The sequence below is a fragment of the Panthera tigris genome, chromosome B2 (assembly GCF_018350195.1).
Source record: "Panthera tigris isolate Pti1 chromosome B2, P.tigris_Pti1_mat1.1, whole genome shotgun sequence".
Classification (NCBI taxonomy): domain Eukaryota; kingdom Metazoa; phylum Chordata; class Mammalia; order Carnivora; family Felidae; genus Panthera; species Panthera tigris.
The window spans coordinates 11,633,408-11,661,046 of NC_056664.1; the positions used below are offsets into that span (position 1 = coordinate 11,633,408).

General features: G+C 40.1%; 1 protein-coding gene across 11 annotated transcripts in view; it reads left to right on the top strand.

The window, feature by feature from the left end:
- Window positions 1–27,639, top strand: part of NUP153 (nucleoporin 153) — a 92,011-nt gene that overhangs the window by 54,702 nt on the left and 9,670 nt on the right. For 8 of the 11 annotated variants that reach the window (XM_042985650.1, XM_042985658.1, XM_042985653.1 and 5 more), the window contains 8 exons: window positions 7,336–7,473; window positions 8,221–8,319; window positions 9,556–9,646; window positions 13,903–14,028; window positions 17,039–17,668; window positions 21,785–21,979; window positions 24,826–24,879; window positions 25,087–25,971. In XM_042985650.1, the coding sequence (XP_042841584.1) occupies window positions 7,336–7,473; window positions 8,221–8,319; window positions 9,556–9,646; window positions 13,903–14,028; window positions 17,039–17,668; window positions 21,785–21,979; window positions 24,826–24,879; window positions 25,087–25,971 (2,218 nt within the window). Of the gene's footprint in view, window positions 1–7,335; window positions 7,474–8,220; window positions 8,320–9,555; window positions 9,647–13,902; window positions 14,029–17,038; window positions 17,669–21,784; window positions 21,980–24,825; window positions 24,880–25,086; window positions 25,972–26,337; window positions 26,895–27,639 lie in introns of those variants that run through there. The other 3 variants (XM_042985654.1, XM_007089764.2, XM_042985660.1) reach the window with 2 other exon arrangements.

The window sequence follows — 27,639 nt, forward strand, 5'->3', positions numbered from 1 at the left end:
CTAATACATGCTGAAGTCAGTATTTGTGCACTTCTGCCTCAGCACATACAAGCAGTACTTTCTCTAGCCTGTTTATCTGGGAATGGAGTTGTTGGATTATCGGGGAGGATCCACATCTTCAAACATAGTAAATGTTGCCTTATTGCTCTGAAGGCAGTTTGAATACTGTAGGGTGGATCTGCTTTTTCTTTAGAGTACTTGATTTTATTTATTTATTTTTTTTACATTTTTGCCAAGATGATATGTGTGAAGTGTTATGCCATTGGAGTTTTATTTAGCATTTCGTGTTTACTAGGGAGGGAGACCTCTTTTTGTGAGTTTCTTGTCATTTACGGTTCTCTTCCTTTATCCATTTTTTTATTGGATTATTTCTTTTATTAGGAAGAGTTCCTTATATATTCTGAACCGGAAAGTTTGGAAATGATAAGGACTAATCAAAGATTGGTTAAATTAGCCTTTATTTCTATAGGCTGCTCTGTTTGTTTCCTAACTACTTCTGGGTTGAATGCAGGCCTTCTTCCATTCTTTTCACAGGTGAATTTCATCCTAACTGAATCATTTAAGTTTTGATACCTAATACTTTCATTTGTTTTTTGTTTTTTTGTTTTTAAGTTTCTTTTTATTTATTTTGAGAGAGCAAGCAGCCGGGGGGGGGGGGGTTGCAGAGAGAAGGAGAGCGAGAATCCCAAGCAGGCTTTGAGCTATCAGCACAGAGCCCAAGGCAGAGCTCGAACTCACAAACCATGGGATCATGACATGAGCTGAAATCAAGAGTTGGACATTTAACCAACTGAGCCGCCCAAGCACCCTTGTTGTTTGTTTCCAATTAAAATTTCATTTGTGACTTCTTCATTGATGCATGAGTTTTATTTTTTTAGGAGTTTTTAGATTTTTAAACAGGAGATCTTCTGTAACAGTTTCTGTTGACTATAAAATCATGTGTTAATTGAAATTATCATAAGAGTTAGTATTAATTTCCTTCTTGTCTCTTGGTATGCTTTCCAAGTCTATGCAGAGTAGGCAGTCTTTCTTTTCCATTTTCTTTATCTCCTCTTTTCCTGTTTAGCAGTTTTGTAGTTGTGCCTCTCTGACTCACCGGAACCATGACTGCTTTGGCAGCTTGGACATTCTGCCTCTGAGCCTCGCTTGTGATATATGACATTATGCTGGGGTCTTGGCTCAGTACTGGTCTTGAGGTTTTGTCTTTTTCTGAGGTTCTACTTGTTCTGCTGCAGTGTTGTGAAAGGAAGGAATGTATTAATGTATTCTGTCTACCATCTTGAAAGAAAAAGTCTTGAATGCCATTCGTGATTCAGCTCATAAAATTTTGTAGTGTTCTTAAGCAAACCAATTTTCTATTGTTATAAAAGCTCTTTATGTAGACTTGATTAAATTACCTTTAAGAAATGGGTTATTTTGGGGCACCAGGGTGACTCAGTCGGTTAAGCGTCCAACTTGGGCTTGGGTTATGATCTCAACAGTTTGTGGGTTCGAGCCCTGCATAGGGCTTTGTGCTAATAGCTCAGAGCCTGGAGCCTGGAGCCCTCTCTCTCTCTGCCCCAACCCCACTCGTGCTCTGTCTGTCTCTGTCTCTCTCAAAAATAAAAAAATTTAAAAAAAAACATTAAAAAAATGAGTTATTTGTCTTGCTTTGTATACATAAGGAAATTACTATGTGATTAGTATAGGTCTTTATGTAGTCTGTTCTTTAGACAAGGCTTTATATTTCTCAGTAAAATTTGTGTCTCTAGCTTTTTAAAGTTTATCCCTGTATGAAGAAAACATCTTGGTGTGATGTTTGCCAGATAACAGATTTGTGAATTTTGTTTCTTTCTTTTCAGTTTCAACTTTTTTTTTTTTTTTTTTTTAATTTTTGTTATTTTTGAGAGAGAGAGAGACAGAGAGCAAGCAATGAAGGGGCAGAGAGAGAGGGAGACACAGAATCAGAAGCAGGCTCCAGGCTCTGAGCTGTCAGCACAGAGCCCGATGCGGGGCTCAAACCCACAGACCGTGAGACCATGACCTGAGCTGTAGTCGGCCGCCCAACCGACTGAGCCACCCAGGCACCCCTCAGTTTCAACTTTTATGTAGAATATATTCCTAAGATCTTTAGCTGAATGAAGTTCACATTTAGATCTGTAGCTCAGTTTTGACTGTCTTACAGAAAGATATGTGTTTTGTGTGTCTTTTGTTGTATCAAGACATTGGGAGGGCGTGAAAGTTTATTAATTTACTTTGTTTCCTCTTACTGGTTGGTATACTGTAAGGAGCTTTATGAAAGTCTCACTCCAGATCTCTTTATCACCTCCTCCCTTCTCTGGGCCCCCTGTCCATTCTGGCCAACTGCCAACTGCCAACTTTGTATCCCAGGATGCCTCACCCAATTCCTGTCCTTAGTTCTGTTCCACACTGGAGTTAGTCTTCACATATCCGAGGAAAGTGGTACAAAGGGTGGCTGCCGCAAATTTTCTGCCTACCCTCTGTTTTTTAAATCTAGGTAGAAGAGGTTTCTAGGTAGACGCTTTCTTATTTTGTGTTCAGTGCTGTTTTCGCTTCAGATGACAAGTAACGTTTAGACTAGTTCTTAATTCAGATATAGTGAATAAGAACTTTTGGTAAAGGATGGAACATTTGTGGGTATTTTAATGGGTTTTTGGGATAAGTCAAATGGAAGACATTTTATTTTTAGTGGAATGTAAACAAATTAGGCTAGTTTCAGGTACTTTTGGTATTTAGCAGGGATTGGTATTTTTTATTCACTTAAACATTCAGGTTAATAGAGCTCTGTGTTGTAAATAACCCGTTTTGCATTATGAGGTAGTAAAAGTATGTTTTGCCTTTCACTTTCTCTTAGATCTCAAAATTTATAAGGAATGTGTGTTAGTCACTAAATATTTGGCCTTTTTGTCTTTACTGTGATACCAGTAATAATGAAATAATGAAAAAATCTCATTGATACAGAACAGATTAGGAGTATATAATAAAACTGAGTTTGGGGAGATTTAATTGATTGATATTGTCATGTCAGGTACAGGCCTGCTGCTTACTAACTGAGTGATCTTGGTCAGAATAATTTGTATGTACATCAGCTTATCCGTAAAATGGGGATAAGAAGAATAAATAGCTTGTGTCTGTGGGATGGCTGCCATTTAATAGCTGTATGATATTAAGCCATGTATCTCTCTGCCTTAGTTTCTTCATCTACAACAGTAGTATCTTCCTCATGTGAGATAACCCATGTAAAGGTATTACAAAGGTAATACATAGTCACATATCTGGTGATTGTGTTCAACTCAAAGTATCTGGAATAATCCAGTTACAATTCTTAACTTGTGGATTTGTGGGATCCACTTCTGATCAACTAAGTCAAAATTTTGGTGAATAGGCATCAAATTTAGACTTGGTTCAAGATCAGTGATAAAAAGAACCAGAATGTCCAAGTCTGTGGCTTATTGAGTTGGCATAAGTAAGATAATAGGTTGTTTAGCTGATGTGCCCAGGTGTTGTGAGGGTCTAAAGGGAAGAAAGTAAGACTGAAGATTGGAGATCAGATGAAACTTCCCTACTGAAATAGTCAAATGCATCTTCGTTCGCTTCCTCTCCCCTCCCTGAAATTTGATTATGATAAGTTTCAAGCATAAGAAATATGGAAAGAATTGTGTAGTGAACACAAATATACTTAGCACTTAGATTCCAATACTTTGTTATATTTGCTTTATCAAGTGTATATCTTAGTTTCTGATGCATTTCACAGTAAGTCGAAGATCTCAGTATATTTTACCCCAAATACTTCAGCATATATAGCACAAATTGCAGTTAAATATTTGTTGTTTTTAAATTTAGCAAAAGTTTACATGTAGTAAAATGTAAAATTCTTAGGTGTATCATTCATGCATTTGACAATTGGTTGCATCTGTGTAAGCCAAACCCCTTTCGACGTGTCAGACATTTCCATTGCTCTAGAAAGTTCACTTGTGTTCCTTCTCAGTTAGTACTCATCGCCTCCTACTCTGGAGGCAATCACTATTCTCATTTTCTCCTCCATATGTTGGTGTTGCTTGTTCTGGAACTTCATATTAATACAGTTATGCAGTGTGTGTGTTCTTTAATGCCTGGCTATTATGAATAAAGGTGCTATGAACATTCTGGTAGTGCTTTGTAGACATGTGTTGATTTCTCTTGGGGGTAAATAACGTAGAAGTGGAGGAGCTAGGTTGTATGATATGTGTTTAACTTTCTAAGAAATGCCAACCTCTTTTCCAAAGTGAATATAATATTTTATACCCTCACCAACAGTGTGTCAGTATTTCTTTCACTCTTCATCCTTATTAATAGTTGTCATCACTTAACTTTAGCCATTCTGCTTTGTATATGGTGGTATCTCATTGTAAGACTGTATTTTACAGTTGTTGGGTATAGTGTTATATAAAGTGTCAGATGACTGATAGTATTTCTTAGATCATCTTTGTTCTTGCTGAATTTTTTTTCCAGGGTGCGGGGTGTTCTGGTTAGTCTATTAAATTGTTGAGAGATAGGAGTTAAAATTGTCCACTTTCATTTGGTGAATTTGTCTTTTCCCCCTTATGTCAGTTTTTGCTTTACATATTTTGAAGCCCTCATTAAAGCATATACCTTAGCATCTATCATGGCTCCTCAGTGATTTGCCTCCTTTAATATTATTAAATGTTCTTTAAAAAAAAAATCTTTGGAGATGTTCTTTGTCTTGAAATCTGCAATATCTGGTATTAATATGGCTAGCCTCTGTTAGAATAGGCCTTCTTAGGCTTACTAATTACAGGTTATGTCTTTTCCCAACCATTTGCCTTTTTTTTTCTTTTTTAACTGTTTATTTTTGAGAGAGAATGAGGAGGGGCAGAGAGAGAGGGATAGAGAGAAGCTCAAACAGGCTGTGCACGGTCAGCACAGAGCCTGGTGCGGGGCTCAAACTCACGAACAATGAGATCACGACCTGAACTGAAGTCGGCTTAACTGACTGAGCCACCCAGGTGCCCCCATCCAATTCCTTTTAACTTCTGTCTTTTTAAGTGAGTTTCTTATAGACAGTATATAGGTGAGTCTTTCCTTTTTATCTGTTTTTTTTTTTTTTGCCTTTTAATTGGAATGTTTATTTATAATTAATGTAATTATAAGTAACATTATAGTTACATATATGTGTGTGTGTGTGTGTGTGTGTGTGTGTGTGTGTCTGTATTGGATTAAGGTCTCCCATTTTTATCTTGTTTTCTTCTTTTCCCATTTTTTGGTTTGCCTTCTTTGGAAAGCTGTCTTTTGGTTAATGTTATAATTACATTTTAATTTACTTTGCTTTTCATCTCTACCTCTGCATGCCACTTTTAGTGGTTCCTCTTAGAATTTTACTGTATGTATCTTTAACTTCCACATTCTACTCTGTGTTAATGTTGTACTACTTCCTGCAAAATTTAAGAATCTTGCAGCTTTATAGTTTGATTTACTGCCCTTCTTTAGTATTTCAGGTTATACTTGTCATTTGTATTAAAATAAGATAGGCTTTAAACCCATAGTGCATAGTTTTTGCTTTATACAGTTATATGTATTTTATTATTTTTTTCTAAATAATTTTTCTCAAGTTCACTTATTTTGAGAAAGAGAAACAGTGCGGGGGAGGGATAGAGAGAGAGGGAGACCGAGAATCCTCAGCAGGCTCTGTGCTATAGCACAGAGCCCAACCTGGGGCTCAAACTCATGAACTGCGAGATCATGTCCCGAGGTGAAGTTGGACACTTAACTGACTGAGCCACCCCAGGTGCCCCATGTACAATTATATGTGTTTTCAAGAAATTAAGAGGAAAAACAGTTTTTTTGTGTTTGCTCACATATTGTTCATATCTCCAGAAATCTGAATTCCATTTGTTATTCTGCCCCTTCGCCCTGAAGAAGTTGCAGAGCAGGTTTTATGGCAACAGATTGTCTTAATTTTCTTTTATCTGAAATCATCTTTATTTTTCCTTTGGGTGGAGGGGTCGACTTTACAGAGCTGTGATTTATGTACCATAAACGACATCCATTTGTAGTATTCACATGGTTTTTAGCCGGTAGGGAATTTAACCCGAAGTCAAACTCTTCTCCCACTCGTGGTGGGTGGCAGCTGGAACTCTGCTAAGTTGGCTCCTTGGTGTCTGCCTTGCACGCGAGCAGGTTACAGGTCTGCTAGAAGCTTGGACAGTTTACGTGCGGATCTGTAAGCTCCCCATTCCTGCATCTCCCCTCAAGTTTTGAGCTGCTGTGCTCACCTAGCCTGTCCCCTGATTCCTCAGTGAACACATTTGCCGTTCTCTCTCCATTTCAGTTGATGCAGTGGTACTGACTCCGAAAGAGAGCAGGAAACTTACCCAGTGCTCCTCGCTTCTTCCACGTGGTTTTTATCTCTGCAGTTTGTGCTTGTTTCTGGTCGCTCTTGCTTCTGGTTGCTCGGCAGTGTTTTCATATGGTTGTTTCTGTTTTGTTTAGGGTTTACAACTGTTATTTGTCAGGTCAATGTTCAGATACGAGCTATTGCACCATCAGCAGAAGCACCACTCTGCTTGCCTTCCAACTCTGGGTTGCTTGAGATTCAGAGTGGTCTTTAGTATATTGGGATAAAAAACCAAGGCATTTCACCAAACTCATTGGTACTGATGTTTATTAAATGCTTGTTTTACGTGCCAAGGCCATGTATAACTTTATGTCTTATATTAATACTACAACGGTGGTGTAATTTTTTCCTCATTTTCAGCCATTAGGAAATTTGTACTGAGGGCAGTTAGGTTCATGAAGCCACCAGGTCTGGTGGTGGCACAGCTGGGATTCAGATCTTGTTCATTTCTTTTGATTCAAGAGCCCACATTGTGGCTTTTTTTTTTTTTTTGACTGATTATTATTTTTTTAATATGAAATTTATTGTCAAATTGGTTTCCTTACCAACACCCAGTGCTCATCCCAACAGGTGCCCTCCTCAATACCCATCACCCACCCTCCCCTCCCTCCCACCCCCCATCAACCCTCAGATTGCTCTCAGTGTTTTAAGAGTATCTTATGGTTTGGCTCCCTCCCTCTCTTTTTTTTTCTTTCCTTCCCCTCCCCCATGGTCTTCTGTTAAGTTTCTCAGGATCCACATAAGAGTGAAAATATGTGCTTTCTCCGTATGACTTATTTCACTCAGCATAACACTCTCCAGTTCCATCCACGTTGAGCCCACATTGTTAACCCTGTATGCTGCTGCCTCCTCCCTGTTCTCAGTTCCACCTGAAAGGAAGTAGGGATAAAAGAATGACTTGAAAGATGAAATCTATCATTATGACACATGTTGTGTTTTAGGAAATGGAAGTGCCAGTATTGCCGAAAATCTCTCTACCCATCACCAGTTCTTCACTGCCTACCTTCAATTTTAGTTCCTCTGTGATCACAACTTCCTCTCCATCACCCGTTAGTCCTTCACAATCACTGACAAACAAGGTACAAAACTATTGTACAAATAGAGGTGATTTTTGTTCCTTATTTTAAAAAAAATACAATATTCTGTTTGAAGCGATAAGTTCTTGCTATGGAAATTGAGAATAAGAGAAAAATGGAAATGGTGTTTTGCTTTTTAAAGTGTATGTTATAAAGGGATACATTATAATGGAGTGCTGTTTAATTCTTATGCAATGTCTTAGAGATTGATGATTATAAGTTTGTTTCCAATGTTTCTGATTTAAGATACTTTTTTTTTTTGGTAAGATTGGGTTTATGTTTTTATTTCTCAGGTAGGATTAACTACTCCTGAAAATTTTTATGATTTTGTCCTGGCTTTTACTTTTTCTGAACATATTCTTATGGATGGTATTTTTTTCCTTTAGATGAATACTCACCTCCCTCTAAGATAGTGTATACTCCTCGTCCAAGGAGAAGCCAGATTTTATAGTAGTTACCATTTATTTTTCACAAGTTTTAACAAATTATTATTTTACTAATTTTTTTAAGATTTTATTTTTAAATAATCTACCCCCATCGTGGGGCTGGAGCTCACAACCCCAAGATCAAGAGTCTCATGCTCTACTGACTGAGCCAGCTGGGTGCCCCTTAGCAAGTGATTTTTAAATCTAAAAGGAAATAAATTGCTTTTGGCTTCTTTGAAATAATTTGCTTAAGTTAAGGTCTGTTTTATTGTCGATTACTTTTACTAAAAACTCTTTGTGTTATTTTAATAATTTGGAAAACCAGGTACAAATGGCCTCTCCAAACAGTCCTGGCAGTCCCATGTTTCGATTTTCATCTCCAATTGTAAAATCTACCGAGGCAGATGTTCTACCTCCGTCATCTGTAAGTAGCAAGCAAGGAATATTTCATACTGATTTCAGAAGCATACTGTATTTTTAAAATCCAAGATGCCATTGGTGGTAAGAAATACCATTGTTTTTCTTCCAACCTAAAAAAGTCAGTGTATAGAAATCTTGAATGAGTGAACACCTGTTTATTTTTCACTACACACACACACACAAGCATGTGTATTTTCTCGTGATGGTTTGAAAGTTAAGATGCAAACATCTTGATACCTTTATACCTTTTCCATATGTTCCCTAAGAAAAAAGGACATTCCTTTGCACACCCACAATACAATTCTATCCATGAAATTGCAACGTAGTATAATAATAATGCCCATATTCAGATTTCCCCATTGGCCCCAGACCTTTAATGGCCCAGATCCAGTAAAGATCAAGACCTGATCAACTAAATTGCATTGCATTTGGTTAACATGTTTGTTGAATTGCCTTTAATCTGGAAAAGTTTTGGGTTTTTATGCCTCATAGTACATATTTCTTCATAATTAAGAAAGAGGTGTTTTACAAGGGATGGGAAGCAAAAATACTATAAAAACAGGGAGGGGGACAAAACATAAGAGGTTCTTAAATATGGAGAACAAACAGGGTTACTGGAGGGGTTGTAGAACGGGGGGATGGGCTAAATGGGTAAGGGGCATGAAGGAATCTACTCCTGAAATCATTGTGGCACTGTATGCTAACTAACTTGGATGTAAATTTAAAAAATTAAATTAAATTTAAAAAAAAGAGGTGTTTTGAGTGATACAAGTTTAATGTTCAAGTTGCCCCATGCATCTTTGGCATGCATATCATTTTTACATGCTGCCTCGTGTTTTTCACTGTGTTCTTGTTTGTGGTTACTGCTAGATATTCCAGATCATATTGTTTGTAATCCCTGCTGTGTGCCTGAAACCTGTCCACTGTCCATAAAATCTCAATGTTTTATTGGAAAATGGCATTTAGAAACCTAGAAATGAGCATTGGGAGCACGTTATTACTTTATGTACTGCTTTGAATGAAAAAAATGCCTAAGAAATTGAAAATGCTGTTTAGACCTAACACACCATTCATTATAAGAAGCATCTCAATTCTGGAGATTGTAAAATCTCTACATGAAATTCAGTGTCTTTTTTTTTTTTTTTTTTTTTTTTTTTGACTTGGAATAATAAAAAGCTCCATATTTGATATTTTGTTTTAAAACTAAGTAGACTATTAAGGATACCTTTTCTCCTTACAGATTGGATTTACGTTTAGCGTGCCTGTTGCGAAAACAACAGAACTTTCTGGCTCTAGTAGTATTTCAGAACCAATTACAAGTAGTAGTTTAGGTAAGTAAAAATTTCTCCCAAGTTGTTACATAAAAATGGTTGCATGCATTAGATTAGTATTTCCAATTCTTTCTTTAATCTTTGGCAGTTCTTATAAATTCATTTGAATGAAATTAGCTCTAAAAAGCGGACAGGAGCTAATATCAACCTTTGGCAATAGTTTTTAGTAACCTTCTCAGAAACCGCTCACTAAATGGATATGTTACAGTTCAGTTATGGGAAGGGATAGTCACAGCAGCAGTATATCCATTAAGGTGACAGTTTATTATAAATGAAATCTCATAAGAAATTCAGGTGTTGTTTACATTTGTTATCGAGGTGAAATTCTAATTATCGTGGATCCCGGATATCTCTGGGTTTAGTGTTCAGTTCACAAACATTTTTATGTGTTAGGGTTATGCTGGCCTCTGCAGGTAGTGATACATAATATTTCAGGAATGGGGGTAGTTGAGGGAAAGAAATGAGCAAGCAGATAATTAAATCATGGGATTTTGTTGTGATGGTGGTGGTTTTCTTTCAAGTGTTTGCTGTTCAGGAACTGGAGGGCCATCTGGGCTAAGTTACTCACCTCAAGACGTTTTGAGCAAGGGCATTTTACTCCAGAGACACACGGCAAGTGCAGGGCTGTGGGAGTTAGAGAAAAAAGGAGGATATTCTTCAAAATCTGTAGATCTTTTGTAATAAAGCTAAGAAGTAGCTTTAAGTTCTAAAAATTCTCGAATGCCATGCTGAAAGAATTGGATTTTAATCTGAATGTAGTAGGAAGACAGTGATTTTAGATGGCGTGAGCTGGGTGTCGTGGAGTGACAGCCGTGTCCCCAAGTGAGGGGGTGGTTGGGGGGCGGGGCTTTATAGGCTGAGATATCAGTTAAGTTCTGTCGCCCTATCCAGAAGCGTGTATTTGTCTATCTCAGTTTTTTTACCTCATAGTTTTGGAATTTAAAAAATACTAGATCCTCCCTCAAAGGGTAGAGTAAAAACAGCAGCAGCAGCAGCAGCAGCAACCAACAACAACAACCAAAGAGCTAGGACATAGAAGCCAGATGTTCTAGCTCTGGATGAGCTGGAAGGTAAGAGCATAGATTATGAGAGTGGCACAAAATAGGAATTTGGTATGTTTGCAGTCTTGTTTTTTATTGACTAAAACAGCCTTGTGTAAGAGAAAGTATGACAGGCACATTTCAGGTATACTTTTTACCACGAATTTTTTCTTCAATGTTATGAATTCAAGAGGAATAAACTTCTACAAATTCCTGGGGCGCCTGGGGGGCTCAGTTGGTTAAGTGCTCAACTCTTGGTTTTGGCTCAGGTCATGATCTCACGGTTCGTGAGTTGGAGCCCTGCGTTGGGATCTGTGCTGATAGTGTGCAGCTTGCTTGGGGTTCTTTCACTCTCCTCTCTCTGCCTCTCTCATGCTTTCTCTCTTAAATAAAATAAATACATATTTTAAAAAAAACTTCTGCAAATTACCATTTCACACCTGGTTACGAGGAAAAGCATGACAATCCTCCAGTTTTTACTAATGCGTTATTGGTGATGACTGGATGAGCGGCAGCTTGTTAAAACAACCTTTGTATTTCATTACATCTGGGAAATTATCCATATTTTTAAGGCATTTATTATAAGTGGCATGTGTAGAATTGTGACAGTGATTCTCACCACTTTGACATTAACAAGCTGCTTGAAAATGTAGAAGTCATGATTAATTACTTTGTGGCAGGTGCTGATTTTTCCACTATCTTTTTCCACCAGTTTGAATACACTTCAGGGTATCCTTAAAATTTACTTTAGATTACTAAAAGCAGTGCCATTTTTGTTCTAAAGGAGGATAGACTATGACAAAGTGATACAACTGTATGTTTTGTTTTGACACAGTTATAAAAAGTAGTAGGTACAGTGTTTTGTTTCTTGTATGTTTTTGTTACTGTGGTGAGATTCATGTGAGATAAAATTAATCATTTGAAAGGGAACAGATTCAGTGGTGTTCAGTACATTCATGGTGTGCAACTACCACAGCCTGTCTAGTTCTAGAACATTCTTATCACCCCCTACAAAGGAAACCTGTACCTATTAAATAACAGTCATTCCGCATTTCTTCTCCCCCACCTCCTATCAACTATGAGTCTGTGTTTTGTTTGTATGTATGTACCTATTCTGGAATCCTACCATGTGATTTTTGCATCTAGCTTCCTTTACTTGTTTTCAGGGTTCATCGTTACAGTATTTATCAGTACTTCACTCTTTTTTCTTTGTAAAATTTATTTACTTACTTTTTATTCGAAGTAGGCTCCATGCCCAATATGGGGCTTGAACTCAAGACCCTGAGTTTGAGAGTCCTATGCTCTACTTACTGAGCCAGCCGGGCACCCTAGAATTTCATTCCTTTTATGGCTGAGTGAAGTTCCATTGTATGGATATATCATAGTTCTGTTCATCCATTGATGGACTTTTGGGCTGTTGCCAGCTTTTGGCTATTGTGCATAGTGTTGGTATGAAAATTCAGGTACACGTATTTATTTGGATAGTGGTTTCAGTGCTCTGGGGTATATACCTAGAAATGGAGTTGATGGTCAAATGGCAATTCTATGTGTCACTTTTTGAGGAACCACAGAACTGTTTTTCTCAGCCACTGGTTCCTTTCACATTGCCACTAGCAGTGTATGAGGATTCTGATTTCTCCACATTCTCACCATATGCACTTTTCACTTTGTGTTGGTAGCCATCTTAGTGGGTGTGAAGTGATGCTTCTTTTTGGCTTTGATTTACATTTCTCTAATGGCTAATGGTGCATAATGGAGCATGTTTTCATGTGCTAGTTGGCCCTTTATCTTCTTGGGAGAGATGTCCATTCAAGTCCTTTGCCCATTTTTAAGTTGGTTTGTCTTTTTGTTGCTGAGATGTTAGCAGTTTTATGTAGTCTGGATATTAGATCCTTAAGATACATGATTTGCAAATAATTTCTTCCGTTCCGTAGATTGTCTTTACACTTTCTTGGTAATGTCCTTCGATTCACAAAGGTTTTTAATTGTGGCGAAGTTCAGGTTTTTTTCTTGTGCTTTTGATGTCATATCTGAGAATCTTTTGCCAAATCCATGGTCATGAACATATATCTCCTGGATTTTCTTCTGAGAATTTTATGGTTTTAGTTCTCATGTTTAGATCATTGATCCATTTTGTATTAATTTTTGTTTATGGCGTGAGGTAGAGGTAGGATTTTTTTCAAACTTCTCTACTCCTTTTAAACTTGGCAAACACTTAAGAAAAACCTAGTTTGTATTTTATCATGGAAAACTTGAAACATTTTCGGAAGTAGTAGACTGAATTTCCATGTACTGTTTACGCAGCTTCGACACTTCACATTTTTTGGCCAGTCTTGTTTCTCTTTCTCTCCTTTCCCCTTCCTTCTCACACACAGAAACACACCTATCAGGTTATACTGAAACAGTTCCACACATATTTCAGCTGTAAACAGAAACTTTCCCCCTTAAAAATAGAACCACAAAGCCGTTATCATACTGAAAACATAGATTTCTTATTTTAAGTCTAAGGGTATATTTATTTTGGAAAATTTAGGAAACATAAAAAGTAGAAGCAGTAAGTAAAAAGTCACTCAACACTGGCAGCCACCATTACTCTTGTATCATTCAAAATCTTCTGGGCTTTTTAATTCGTCTTTACCTATAACTGTGCTTTTGAGAATGTTTTGTGGCCACATAGTAATCTATCGTGTCGGTATTCTGTAATTGACAGACTCAGTCCCTTATTGAGCATTTATCATCCAGATTTTCAATATTATAACTGAAGGATATTTTTAATCATAGGATCAATTTCTAGAAATGAAATAACTGCTCAGTTGAGTATTTATTTGAAAGTTTGGTTCAATCGGTACTGTAAATTGCTGTGTAGTCAGATGCATATTTCTTGTAGTTTGGGAGCTTGCTCCGGGTGCCATGACCTCTCCAGTGTTTGAGTTTGATTGTTTTGATTACCAGTTAATTTATTGGGTAACAATTATAGTTCATACTTTTTGCCTTTTTGGAGGAGAAAAATGTACAGTGTATACTATGGGAAATATTATCTTTGCTTTCTTGTACTAGCAAATTAACCTTGTATTTTTAAGTAAATTTGTCCATTATCTTTGAATTACAGTGACTTTCATGATGTTTTAGAAGTTGACCCAAATTGGCTTTGGAAGCTCTCTTTAATACATTTAACTTGATCCGGTGCTTCTTCTTGACATAGTATCTTTTCTGCAGCTCAAGATACCAATGCAGTGAATAGTACAAGCTGTAAGAAGCAGCCAGATGAAGATTGTGAGGGTCCTTTTAGACCTGCAAAAACCCTGAAAGAAGGAAGTGTCCTAGATGTTCTCAAAAGCCCTGGTAAGATAAGAGCTGCCTTTGACATACTCTAAAATCTTCATTACAGATTTGTGGTCCTATTTTAATGTCATGTGTGGCATAAATTAGGAAATTGACTTGAATGTAGACGTAGTTAGATGCAATTCTTTTGGAGTAAATATCTTAGAAACTACTTGTTTAGAATTCAAAGACTGTCCTAAAATGACATCTCTTAAGGAGGTGAGGATAGCAGGAGAAAGAGGCAAGTGTAGAAGGGAAAATGAATTGCCTTTTAATAGAGATAGGCCAATATGGAATACAAGTAAATAAACCTGATGATATACCTGCACATGTCTTTCTCTGATGAGATGCTGACCTGCCTTGTTCTTCTCAGATTACTGCCCAGTTGTGATCGTTTTATGACAAGACCAAACAGAAAGATAACACTGGATGATTCGAACATACATATATGTAAGGGACAGTACTCACTTGAAACAAGAATTGAAAGCTAGTAGTAAATAACTTGAAGGCAATGAATAGAAGTCATCAAATAGGAAAAAGTTTTCAATTTGAAAATCAGAGGATAGATACAATTCCGATTGTGACGTGTACTATAGGAACGTATAAATGTTTGTAAGGGTGATCTAGTCACTCAGAGAAAATTTAGATTTACCTAGCAGATAGATGTGCTCATGTATAATTGAGTAAGAATTTCCAGATAAGAATGGCTTCTGCAGCCAGATTTAGGTCTCTCTGGTCTAGCTTTCTCGTTTTATAGATGAGTACACTGCCTACAAGGGTCCCAGCAATTTAGACGATTGGACGCCATTGGGGCAGAGCTCCAGGGCGCCTGTGCTAGTTAACTGAGTGGTAGATATGCATCAAATTCATATGCTCTATCTTCATATGAGTTATACTTTGCATTCATGATGCCCACTCCTCCTCCCCTTTAATTTTCTTTAAATAGCAAGAATTTGGAGTCCTGTGTTCTTTTGAGAGAAATTAGAAAAACTTGAAAAGGGGGAAGGAAAATAAGTCTCTGAAATCTTGAGATGATTACCGTTAAAATGGTGCCAACCTTAGTGACTCAAATTAATCATTAGCAAAACAGTACATTTTAGACTACTGGGAGTAAGTGAAGTATATGGGTTTTGCCTTTATGCTAAAACTAGCTCTAGGTTGGATTAACTGTAGCACTGGAAAATCTCAAAATCTTTTATATCTTCTTACCCTCCATTTTCTTTTCATTTGGTGCCATGAGCTGGAAAAACAGGTCACTGAGTTTATTGGCATGTGTAAAACAAAGATTAATTGGTCCAAAGTAAAGGATTGGAAGGTCATTCCCGTGGGTACAAGTTGGAGTGAATCGATTCGGTTCAATGACAGCAGTTCCGGTAGTGCGGAGACTTTTTCAGTTCCTGTTATTCCATGGTTCTGTGTAAATACCTTAATTGTCTGAGTACACCTTTAGTGGTTACCAAAAGGGGACCCTTACAGTGTGAAAGGTTCTGTGATTAACATTGGAGAACTGTTGGAGGCAGTTTGTCTGCGTTAGGGTTTGGTGACTTTCCATGCGCAGGTCTTTTGAGTAGCATGAGCTCATGCTCCTCGAGGGTGGGCTGGGTCTTCATTTCTGTAATTTCTAGACCTTGCCAGATGGTTTGGTTCTTCTCTGTTGGAATTTACATCGTGTTTCTCATTGAACTGTTAACCATTTTAAAGTCCTGTATGAACTCAGTATAATTAAGACCAGTCCTTACAACTCCGTTGTACTTTGGAGGGATGTCTGTCTAATATGCATACCTACTCAGCTCAGCTGGGTGTACTGAAAGTAGAGGATACCACAACAGTGGGTTATAAGTGGACAGAATTCAAAGATTATCGATGTTGAAGACATTTGGCATAGCCAGGAGAACACCTGAAGGAAAAAATAGATGCAGGAGGAAGGCTGTGAATATACTGCAGATCTGTATTGCAGCAAGAGTGTAGCAAAACCTAGATGCCCGCGGGGTGTTTCAGTAAATTACTACAAATCAAAGCCTCAAATTAGATATTGGTTGAATCATAGTAAGTAGAAATTCCTAGAGGAAGAAGGTGATACACTATAAACAATACATCTTTTGTAGGATTTTAACTAGGTCTGAGTGTCACTTATTGATTATGTGATTAATAAAAACTGCTGGGACACCTGGGTGGCTCAGTTGGTTAAACATCTCTTGATTTCAGCGCAGGTTAGGATCCCAGGATTGTGGGTTCGAGCCTTGCATCAGGCCTTGTGCTGATGATGCGGAACCTGCTTGGTATTCTCTCTCTCTGCCCCTACCCAATTCCTGCTCGCTCTCTCTCTCTCTCTCTCTCTCTCTCTCTCTCTCTCAAAATAAATAAACTTAAAAAAACAAATGGAAAACAAAGCAAAACAAAACAGCTGCTGGGGCGCCTGGGTTGGTCAGTCACTTGAACGTCTGACTTTGGCTCAGGTCATGATCTCACGGTTTGTGGGTTCGAACCCTGCATCTGACTCTGCTGACAGCTGGGGGCCTGGAGCCTCCTTCAGATTTTGTGTCTCCCTCTCTCTCTGCCCCTCCTCTGCTCATGCTCTCTCTCTGTCTCTCAAAAATGAATACATGTTGGGGCGCCTGGGTGGCTCAGTCGGTTGAGGATCCGACTCTTGGTTTCGGCTCAGGTCATGATCTCATGGTTCGTGAGTTCAAGCCCCACATCGGGCTCCGCGCTGACAGCATGGAGCCTTCATGGGATTCTCTCTTTCCGTCTCTCTCTGCCCCTCCTCTGCTCTCTCTGTCTCTCAAAATAAACTTAAAAAAAAAATTTTTTTTTTAATGAATAAATGTTAAAAATTTTTTAAAAATATTGCTTAGGTGAAAACTCTACTTTTTGAAGTAGCTCATGTTGGGATTTAGGAACTCTGCAATAAATGTGTGTAAATACATGTTCTCCCAGTAATAGCATTTCAGTTAATGTTCTGATTAGAGAGCTGCTCTCTCTGTCTGTCTCTCTTTTTTCTTTTTAACTTACACTCTTTTCCCTATTACAGGTTTCACATCACCAAAGGCAGATTCTCTTGCTGCTCAGCCTACTACCACAAGCCCAGTAGTTTATACAAGACCAGCAATAAGTAGTTTTTCTTCTGGGGGAGTTGGGTTTGGAGAAAGTGTAAAATCTGGGTCATCTGGATCGTCGTCGTGGCAGTGTGATACTTGTCTGCTCCAGAACAAAGCTACAGACGGCAAGTGCATAGCCTGTCAGGCAACAAAATTGCCAGCAAAAGATACTGCGAAACAAACTGGAATTGGAGCACCAAGCAAAAGTGACAAGTCAACTCTCTCTACATCAGGGACGGGTTTTGGAGACAGATTTAAACCAGCAGTCGGGACCTGGGATTGTGACACCTGTTTAGTGCAAAACAAACCCGAAGCGATGAAATGCGTAGCTTGTGAGACACCGAAACCCGGAACTGGTGTGAAGCGAGTCCTTACGCTGCCAGTGGCTGTGGCGAGCGCTGTGCCCGTGGCCGCCGCACCTCCCACCTGCACTGTGACCACGGGCGCCGTAGGATTCGCAGATAAATTTAAAAGGCCGCTGGGATCTTGGGAGTGTCCAGTATGCTGTGTTTCTAATAATGGAGAAGACAGTAAATGTGTGTCCTGTGTGTCTGAGAAGCCAGGTACGTGTATGGCTGTCTGAGATCATTTTGTTGGTTATTTTAGTAGAACGCTTACACTTCTCTGCTAAGAACAGCCTTAATATTTTTAATGTTTCAGGATGAGCATTTCCTCCTACGTCTTAATTTTTCTAAGCTGTCTGAGGCAAAATGACTTACCCGGGACTGGATCTGTGTGTTCTCTCAGGATAGCCCAGTGTATACTTATACCTCTTTTTTATGTACACTTTATCAGAAACTTTGCTTTTCATGATCATTTTCAAAGCTGACTAATACAGATGCTGAAGGATCTTAGAAGGGGCAGTCTTTCTCCACCGTTATCCAGAACAAAATGTCACTTTGTCTCTTTTCCTTGAAGTACAAGTGAGGATGACAGATGGTCATTCCCAGAGAAGGTTTCACTAAGAGGTAGACAGTCTTGCCTTTTGAAACAGTTGTGGCTGAATATTAATGCGGAGACCCATACCTGTATGCCAGCTGCCAGAGGTGTTGCAAGGATAGTCAATTACTGAGTCACTAATGAAAACATTCTAACTTGACAGCAAGAAGAAGGGAGTTAGGCTTGAGTTTTTCCTGTTTCTCTGTTCAAATTTGAAAAAGTTACTGAAGAGTCCCATCTGGAAATGACTCTTTAATATTTTTGTAATCTCATATAATTATTTGGTACCGATGTATAGTAACATGGGTATTAAATAAAAACTGTCATGGATATCCTGGGAATTACACTTCCTTTTTTATTGCATTATTCATGGATGTGTAGTCTTCTGTCTGCAGTGGAGAGCTCCGGGTTTGTTAGCCTGTACCCCATGTTTGAACACAAGAGGTGAGCCGTATCTCTAATTCTTACTGGACATCTCCAGAGGAGTAAGATTTCAGAGGCTTCGTTCTGAAATAACTTTCTCCTTCCAGCTGGCATACCTCTTCCTCCTCTTAAAAACAAAAAACAAAAAAAAACAAAAACAGGCCCTTGATCATGCAAGAAACCAAAATTAATTGAGTTGATTGGGAGAATAAAACTGAGTTAGGAAGTAAATTGTTACTCACAAATAAAGAAAGCTCATATATTTATTACGTAAGTCTGACATCATCCCGTCAATGATGAACCATCATTTTAAGCAGAGGAGTGATGCAGTTAAATTTGTATTTTTGACACATTGCCTGGTGGCTTTTTGGAGGGTCGATTTGAAGGCAGTGAAATTTGGAGACCAGAGGACAGATGGGAGGTTGTAGCGGTAATACATACAGGCCCAGAGAACGGTGGTATGTGCTGGTGCGGTCAGGTTGGGCGTAGAATACGGCGTGGCTGAAGACAAGGTGATTTGAAGCTGTGCAGCCCATGCTCACATATACGTGAGGACTCGGGATGTACTGTAACGGATACTCGGGGCGGGAAACACAAATATGAGAGTCATCAGGCTACGGTTTTCAAATAAGCCATGGGAGCAGAGGCGACGTGGAGGGAAAGAGGGAGGGGGTAGAGGAGATGGCCTAAACCTGCACTCCGCCATCTTAAGGCAGTGGCAGGAACAGAGCTTTGGAACGGTTCATTTTAAAGGAGGAACCAGTGAGGAAAACCAAAACCTACTTGGCACCGGTTGCTTTGTGGCAGGATGGATTGCAGGGAACGAGAGCAGAGGTCTCAGTGAGAAGGCTGTTGTTCAAACAAGAGGTGAGGGCCGCTTGGCATAGAGTGGCGGTGGTGGGCTCAGCAGAAGGGGATGAGATAGATGGAAGCATGGGAGGCAGGAGGAGACGTGAGCCACGCTAACCAGGTAGAGGGTGGCCCTACATCTGAGAAGGGGACCGCGGGTACAGGTCAGGAAACCGTCCGAGTAGATGAGACTCAAGAGGAGGACAGTGGACCAAAGATGGAACCTCTGAGAGTGGTTTTATTGGCAAGGTGGAAGACAGCATAGCGGTGGAACAGGGACCAGTGGCTGGGAGGGGCGACAGTCAGAGAACATGTGGAAACGGGAGGCGCCAGATGGATGGCTCTGCTCCTAACACACAGGCTTCTTGATCGCTTTGTGGAGCCACCTTCCCATCCCCTCCCCCCCCCGCCCCGCGCTACCTACAAAACTTCTAGTTCTGTCTCAGAATTGAAACGTCACGTCTGTGAATCCGTTCTGCTGCCCCTTAGTCACTTCCTTCCTTCTTCTTGTATCGCTTTCCTTTCTGGTGATGGGATTACTGTGTGTGTGTGTTTACTTGCCCCCTTCTTAGACCGTTAGCACTTTTAGAAGGTAAGCAGCATTTCAGTTGTCTTTATGTCCTTAGAACCTTAATAAATGTCTGTTAAATACTAATGCCATGAACACAGTAGGTGGTGGTGAGTCGAAATGCAAAGTGGATGATAGAACACTTCTGTGCAAAACTGGTCATTTCAAAGGCAGAGACCTGTGCTTTGAAATCTTAAAATTAGTGTGGTCTGTGGCTGTGTATTTTATGTGTTAGGATATTATTGCCTGCGATTTATATCTTATGTATGTATGTATGTATGTGTGTGTGTGTGTATATATATACACATATATATATAAATGTGAAAATTTTTTTAATGTTTATTTTTGAGACAGCGTGAGCGAGGGGAGGCACAGAGAGAGAGGGAGATACAGGATCCAAAGCATGCTCCAGGCTCTGTGCTGACAGCTCAGAGGCTCGAACTCACCAACTGAGAAATCATGACCTGAGTTGAACTCAGATGTTTAATCTACTGAGCCACCCAGGTGCCTCTTACATCTTCGTTTAAAATGTTGTGCTGTTTGAAGAAATCTGACAAAAATTCCTTTTTTTTTTTTCTATTTTTTAAAAAATTTATATCCAAGTTAGTTAGCATATAGTGCAATAATGCTTTCAGGAGTAGAATCCACTGATTCATCCCCTGCATATAACGCCCAGTGCTCATCCCAACAAGTGTCCTCCTTAATGCCCCTTGCCCGTTTAGCCCATCCCCCTACCCACAGCTCCTCCAGCAACCCTCAGTTTGTTCTCCGTATTTAAGAGTCTCTTATGTTTGTCTCCCTCCCTGTTTTTATCTTGTTTTGTTTCCCTGCCCTTAGGTTCATCTGCTTCGTATCTTAAATTCCACATATGAGTGAAGTCATATATTTGTCTTACTGCCTAATTTCGCTTAGCATAATACACTCTAGTTCCATCCACATTATTGTAGATGGCAAGATTTCATTCTTGTTGATTGCCGAGTGTATGTGTATACACACACACACACACACACACACACACACACACACACACACCCCACATCTTTATCCATTCATCTGTCAATGGACATTTGGGCTTTTTCCATACTTTGGCTATGGTTTGACAAATATTCTTAAGGACATTTTATTTTTTTGACTTGTAAAAAAAATTTTTTTACTGCTTATTTTTGAGAGAGAGAGAGAGACACAGAGTGCAAGTGGGAGAGGAGCAGAGAGAGAGGGAGACACAGAATCCGAAGCAGCTCCGGGCTCCGAGCCGTCAGCACAGAGCCCGCAGGGCTTGAACCCACAAACTATGAGATGATGACTTGAGCCAAAGTCAAACACTTAATTGACTGCGCCCCCCGGGAGCTCCAAGAACATTTTAGTTTTTTAGGTTCTGATTTGTGGTCCTGATAATTTTTTTTAAACCGTGATTATTCAGACCTCAGATTAAGAAGAGAGCTGTCACTAGGCCGGGGGAGCATAAGCTGCTTATTTATAAGATTAAAAGAAATCTGAGATGTCTGTACTGTTTTTAACAATGTGAAGTTTATATTTCTGGCATTTTATCTGTCTTAATAGGAAACGGTAATTGAACACTTAGACTTAGTGGTGTCTTTTTTTTTTTTTTTTTTGTAATTTTTTTTTTAAACGTTTATTTATTTTTGAGACAGAGAGCATGAACGGGGGAGGGGCAGAGAGAGAGGGAGACACAGAATCAGAAGCAGGCTCCAGGCTCTGAGCCATCAGCCCACAGCCTGACGCGGGGCTCGAACCCACGGACCGCGAGATCGTGACCTGAGCTGAAGTCGGACGCTTAACCGACTGAGCCACCCAGGCGCCCCAGTGGTGTCTTAAGATATTGACATAACGTGACATAACATGGACTGGAAGTTTTATGTGTTTCCTCACTTTTTTTTAGGAAGTTCAGTACCTGCTTCAAGTAGCAGCACCGTCCCTGCCTCTCTGTCTTCTGGAAGCTGCCTTGGGTTAGACAAGTTCAAGAAACCAGAGGGAAGCTGGGACTGTGAAGTGTGCCTAGTGCAAAATAAAGCCGACTCTACCAAATGCATAGCATGCGAAAGTGCAAAGCCAGGCACAAAGTCTGAGTTCAAAGGTAAGGCCTGGGTGAAGTGCCTCCTTGTGTCATCATTTTATTTTATTTATTAACGTTTATTTATTTTTAAGAAGAGAGAGACAGAGCATGAGCAGGAGAGGAGAGAGAGGGAGACACAGAATCTGAAACAGGCTCCAGGCTCTGAGCTGTCCGCACAGAGCCTGATGCGGGGCTCGAACTCAGACTGTGAGATCATGACCTGAGCTGAAGTCGATGCTCAACTGACTGAGCCACCCAGGCACCCCTTGTATCATCATTTTAAAGTGAAATATTTGCAAACAGCTTTAGTTTAAAAATTGTTCCTTCTCTTGTTGAAAATGCATGTAAAATGAGGTATTGTTTTGGACACTTTGACCTCACATCTGTGTCCGAGTTACTGTAAAGTTAGATTATTAGACTGGCCAGCAGTGAGGTATCTTCTCTGCAGCTGGGTGAGGAACTTTTCTCTTGTGTAGTTGAATCTGAGAGAGTTTCAGTTACTTGTTTTTCATTGTTAACCTGTTTGGCATCTAGATGAATTTCCTCTTATCTGGGAATTTACACCCCTAGAGCCTTATTGTAAGTACTCTGGATGTGGGATTTGGTTTCCCAGGGTATGTCCCAGAAAAAGAGCTCTCTTCATATTTTGTTCTGTAAATATAAAGGAGGAACCTCTAAAAATAATTTATGCTAAGACTGTCTGTGGAGGTCAAATTTTTCGTCTCCGTAGTCATTAATGATTTATTTCATACTTCACGTGAGGTACATTTCAGTCAAAATCTTGATAAAAGCTGGGAAAGAGATTTTAGATCTGAAGGAACAGTCAGGCAGAGGGGAGAAAGAGTTTAATCTGTAAGGGAATAGGCCTCGAAGGTTAGTCTGTGAGGGCATTAAAAAAGTATGCCAAGCTTTATCTGCTCGTAACCATTCTGTGGACTAGTGGCTTTCAAACTTTTTAACTGGAAACCCATCATTAAACTTTTACATTGTGACCCCCTCTCATGCACAGGGTGTTTGTATGATTGAAAAGAAGTTTTACAAGTCAATTCTTACTCTTTAGTATGTTTAAGTTACCCTGTTTCTCTTCTTTTTTCATTTAGAAGAAAATTACTGGTTATAACCCATAAAATTGCATGACAGTGAGTCACAACTGGTTTGAAAAACACTGCATTTGGGTGTGGTAGAAGATCCCTACTTTCCAGCCCACTTGAGGTCGTTAACCTCATGGTCCTTTTCCCATGTTCTCTACCTGCTGCACAGTAATCAGCTTCCCTGTAAATCTGTCTCTTTGAGGCAGAGGTGATAATGAGTTAATTGTCTTCAGCACCTTCATTTTTAACTTCCTGTCTAAAGAAATATCGCTTAAGGTATTTAGAGACCTTGTGGATAGGCCACTTGCTCCTGAGATTCTGATAATTTTCAGTTACGTTTCTTAGCAAAAGAGGGGAATGTATCATCATTAAAGAGGGGAAGGTCTACAGATATGAGGGCTTGTAAAGTTTGGCTGTCATTGGTCTTATTTATACGTGGGTAAGCAGAATGAGGAGTAAATATCTTGGCACACGAATTCTATCTGTTTTCAGCTCATCAGTCAAGTACTGCATTTCCAGTTTACTCAGCTACAAAAAAGCATTATGAAACCAAGACTTTGATCTTGTCAATATAGTGTGAGCTTCTGCTTATGCAGTTCTTCTGGTTCTTTGATGCTGAAGTCTTTTTAAATTTTTTTGATTAGTAGCCCATTTACAAGATTTCAAACTCCAGTTACAACAGGATTCACAGAGAAAAGTTTATCTCTTGTCCCCGTTGGTTCATTTTCCATCCTTCCTCCCCTACCAACAGTAATAACTGTGGTTAGTTCCTTACAACTTTTCCATAGTTTATTTATGCACATGATAAGCAAATTCTATATATTTTTCTATATATAGAAATTGTATATATTTTTATTTCTGTCTGTTTTAGAAAATGTAGATCATACTGCCTTTCTGCCCCCTTGATTTTATCACAGATTAGCTTGGACACACCTTTGTTCTTTATTCTTCATTTATAGCTGCTGGGATTGCATATGGCATTTTATGTGTCTTTGAATTTCTTTAAAATAAAGACTTATTTAACAGAAGACGATGGGGGAGGGAAAGCGGGGGGGAAAGTTACAGATAGGGAGGCAAACCATAAGAGATTCTTAAATACTGAGAACAGAGTGAGGGTTGATGGGAGCTGGGGGAGAGGGGAAAGTGGGTGATGGGCACTGAAGAGGGCACCTGTTGGGATGAGCACTGGATATTGTATGGAAACCAATTCGACGATAAATTATATTCTATAAAAAAAGTAATAAAGACTTAGGATGTGAGGGTGATCTGGCTGTGACATCTGTCACTCCGAGTGATCTCCAGGGTTGATTTGGCCCATGTGGCTGGCTAGGCTGGTGTCCCCTTCCTCCCTCACGGCTCTATGTGGGTTCCCTCCCGAAGCTGTGCGCTGGGCCCAAGAGGATGACCTTGCATGACAGAGGGGGACTGACTGTTGCTCAGGCAGAAGTGTAGAAGTAGCTGTGCTCCCCTCCTAGAACCTCCAGACAAGCTCTCCAGGAGAGCTCCCTGCAGAATGTAGGGTAGTCAAGCTTCCAAGACTCCAGGCACATCCAGATGAGGTGCCGCGTGTGGCTGTCTGCCTTTCTTAAGGAAGTAAATGAATAAATAAAATTAAAAAAAAAAAAACAAAAAAAAACCAAAAACGTAACCCTAGAATTGCTGGGTCAGAGGATACATGTGTTTGGAAATTTTGGTAAATATTGACAGTTGCCTTCCACAAATTTCATGCTGTTTTACACATCCACCTGTAATCTATAAAGTGTCTGTTTTTCCTAGACCCCTTGCCATTACTGCCTCACCAAATTTATGTGAGCTCTGCCAGTGTCCCAGGTGAGTAAGTGGCATGTCAGTGTAGTTGTGGGGGTCGAGGTGTGATTCGTACGCTGAATACTGGGCAACTAGTTGGCGTTCGCTGCCACTTCCTCACACTCTTCACCATAGGCCTTTTCGAAGTTATTCCTGTGTCTCTCTTTCTGTTTCAGGTGTACATTTTGTTTGAGGGGATAGCATTAATTCGGTGTCTTTTATATTTTGAAGGCTTTGGCACGTCTTCCCCGTCTCCGAACCCAGCCGCCTCATCCTTCAAATTTGGTCTCCCGTCGTCGTCTTCTGGGCCTTCTCAGACTTTAACAAGCACTGGAGATTTTAAATTTGGAGAGCAGGGAGGCTTCAAGATAGGTGTGTCTTCAGATTCTGAGTCTCCAAACTCCATGAGTGAAGGCTTTAAATTTTCAAAACCAATAGGAGATTTTAAGTTTGGAGTTTCGTCCGAGTCCAAGCCTGAAGAAGCTAAAAAGGACAACAAGAACGATAATGGTTTTAAGTTCGGACTCTCTTCGGGTTTAAGCAATACGGCATCGTTAGCTCCGTTTCAGTTTGGGGTGTCTAATCTTGGGCAGCAAGAGAAGAAAGAGGAGCTCCCTAAATCTTCATCTACAGGCTTTAGCTTTGGTACAGGTGTCATTAACCCGGCACCTGCTGCTGCCGTCACGGGGGTGACCGCTGAGAACAAGAACAGCTTCAGCTTTGGAGCCATAGGAGCCAAGAGCGTTTCGGTGGCTCCGTTCACAGGGAAGACGTCAGAAGCAAACAAAGAAGACACGCCCGCCACCAAGGGAGGGTTCACTTTTGGTGGCACGGAGCCTGCCCCCGTGCCGTCTGCCTCTTTGTTCGTTTTGGGAAGGACAGAAGAGAGACAGCAAGAGCCGGTCACTTCTACTTCTCTGGTGTTTGGGAAGAAAGCAGACAATGAGGAGCCGAAGTGTCAACCAGTGTTTTCCTTTGGGAATTCAGAGCAAACCAAAGATGAGAGTTCTGCAAAGGCCACCTTTAGTTTCAGTGTGGCAAAACCATCTGAGAAGGAATCGGAACAGCCTACGAAGGCCGCGTTCGCTTTTGGGTCTCAAACCAATACCACGACTGGTAAGTATTAAACACTTTTCTTTCTTTCTTTTTTTTTCTGCAAGGCATCTCTGGTATCTGGACAAATGCAGCAGGTCAGGGAATGGTTTACACTGGACATAGTTGAGAGAGACCAATAAAGACTCTCTGGGAAGGAGCCTAGGATTTGCAGTGTTCACGGCTCCAAACCCTTACGATGCAGTGATGTTACCTGCAGATCTGATTCTGAGAAATACACCGCTGATGGAGAGCCCCCAGCATTTCCCATCTGTCCATGTTTCTCCCTTCTGTTTGAGCTTTGACAATCAGAATTGGCATACTGCTCAGGAAAGTAGGCCTTCTTTTGTCAGCTCATGAAATATTCTCTAACTAAATCTTTCTGTGCAGGCGTTCGTTCACAAATAGAGTTACCCAGTCATCATCAGGCGTCCAAGGAGCATAGACCACAAATAGAGTTAATCTCTGAAACAGAGGCGATTATGAAAACTAAAATCCTGAAGAGAAAATGAAGTAGCATTTTTTTAAAACTTAAAAACGTGCTTGGTGAAATAAAATTCTGTGGGCTGAGCAGCAGAAGAAACACAGATGATAGGTTGGTGAACTGGGATTTCCCAGAGCCCATGCCGAAGTGTAGAGAGAATGGAGTCCGGCTGGTTCTCAGGCCATTGCAAGAAGAGTGCTTAGAAGAAGAGGACAGGGCAGAGGAGGGAGCAAAGCAGTGACGGAAGAAATTTCCTCCCTGTAGAGCAAGACCCTGGCCTTAAAAATGGAAATGGCCCACTCACTGGCAAAGACCAGTGAAATGACAGGACACCAAAGCCAAAATCCTGAAAGCTCTCTAAGAGAGGAAAGCTGTTTGCCACAAATAAACAAGTATCAGGTTAGCATCACACTTCTAATTTGTAACATCATATGCTTAAAACAGTGGAGCACTGTCCTCAAAGTGAAAACGGTCTTTTTATTTTCTAGAGAGCGCGTGCTAGTGCGAGCACAAGCAGGGGAGGGGCAGAGAGAGAGGGAGAGAGAGAATCTTAAGCAGGCTCCGTGCCCAGCCCAGAGCCCAGTGCGAGGCTTGATCTCACAACCACGAGACCATGACCTGAGCTGAGATCAACAGTCGGACGCTCAACCGACCGAGCCACCCAGGTGCCCCGTGAAAATGGTCTTGGGTACCTGGGTGGCTCAGTCGGTTAAGCATCCGACTTCGGCTCAAGCCATCTCGCATTTCGTGATTTTGAGTCCCGCGTTGGGCTTTGCTGACAGCTCAGAGCCTGGAGCCTGCTTCAGATTCTGTCTCCTTCTCTGCCCCTCCCCTGCTTGTGTTCTGTCTCTCTCTGTCTCTCAACAATAAATAAATGTTAAAAAAGAAAATGGTCTTGATCCTACAATTTTATATCCAGCCAAATTTGGTCGAACGTGAGGGCAAAATAGAGATGTTCTCAGGCAAACAAAAAAAATAAGAATTGAACACCCATGAGCACTTCTGAATAATATATTGGGAGCAAGATGAAAAATTAACCTGACCAGGGTGGGGTGGGGGTGCGGGGAGAATGGAATTCATTGAGTAGGTGTGAGCAGTTCGTGTCTGTTGTCTGTTTGGAAATTCAAAACACTCTCCAAAAAAAATAAAAACTAAATTATATATGATTTGGAAAGGAATAAAAATAAGATCTAATCGGATATAATTAT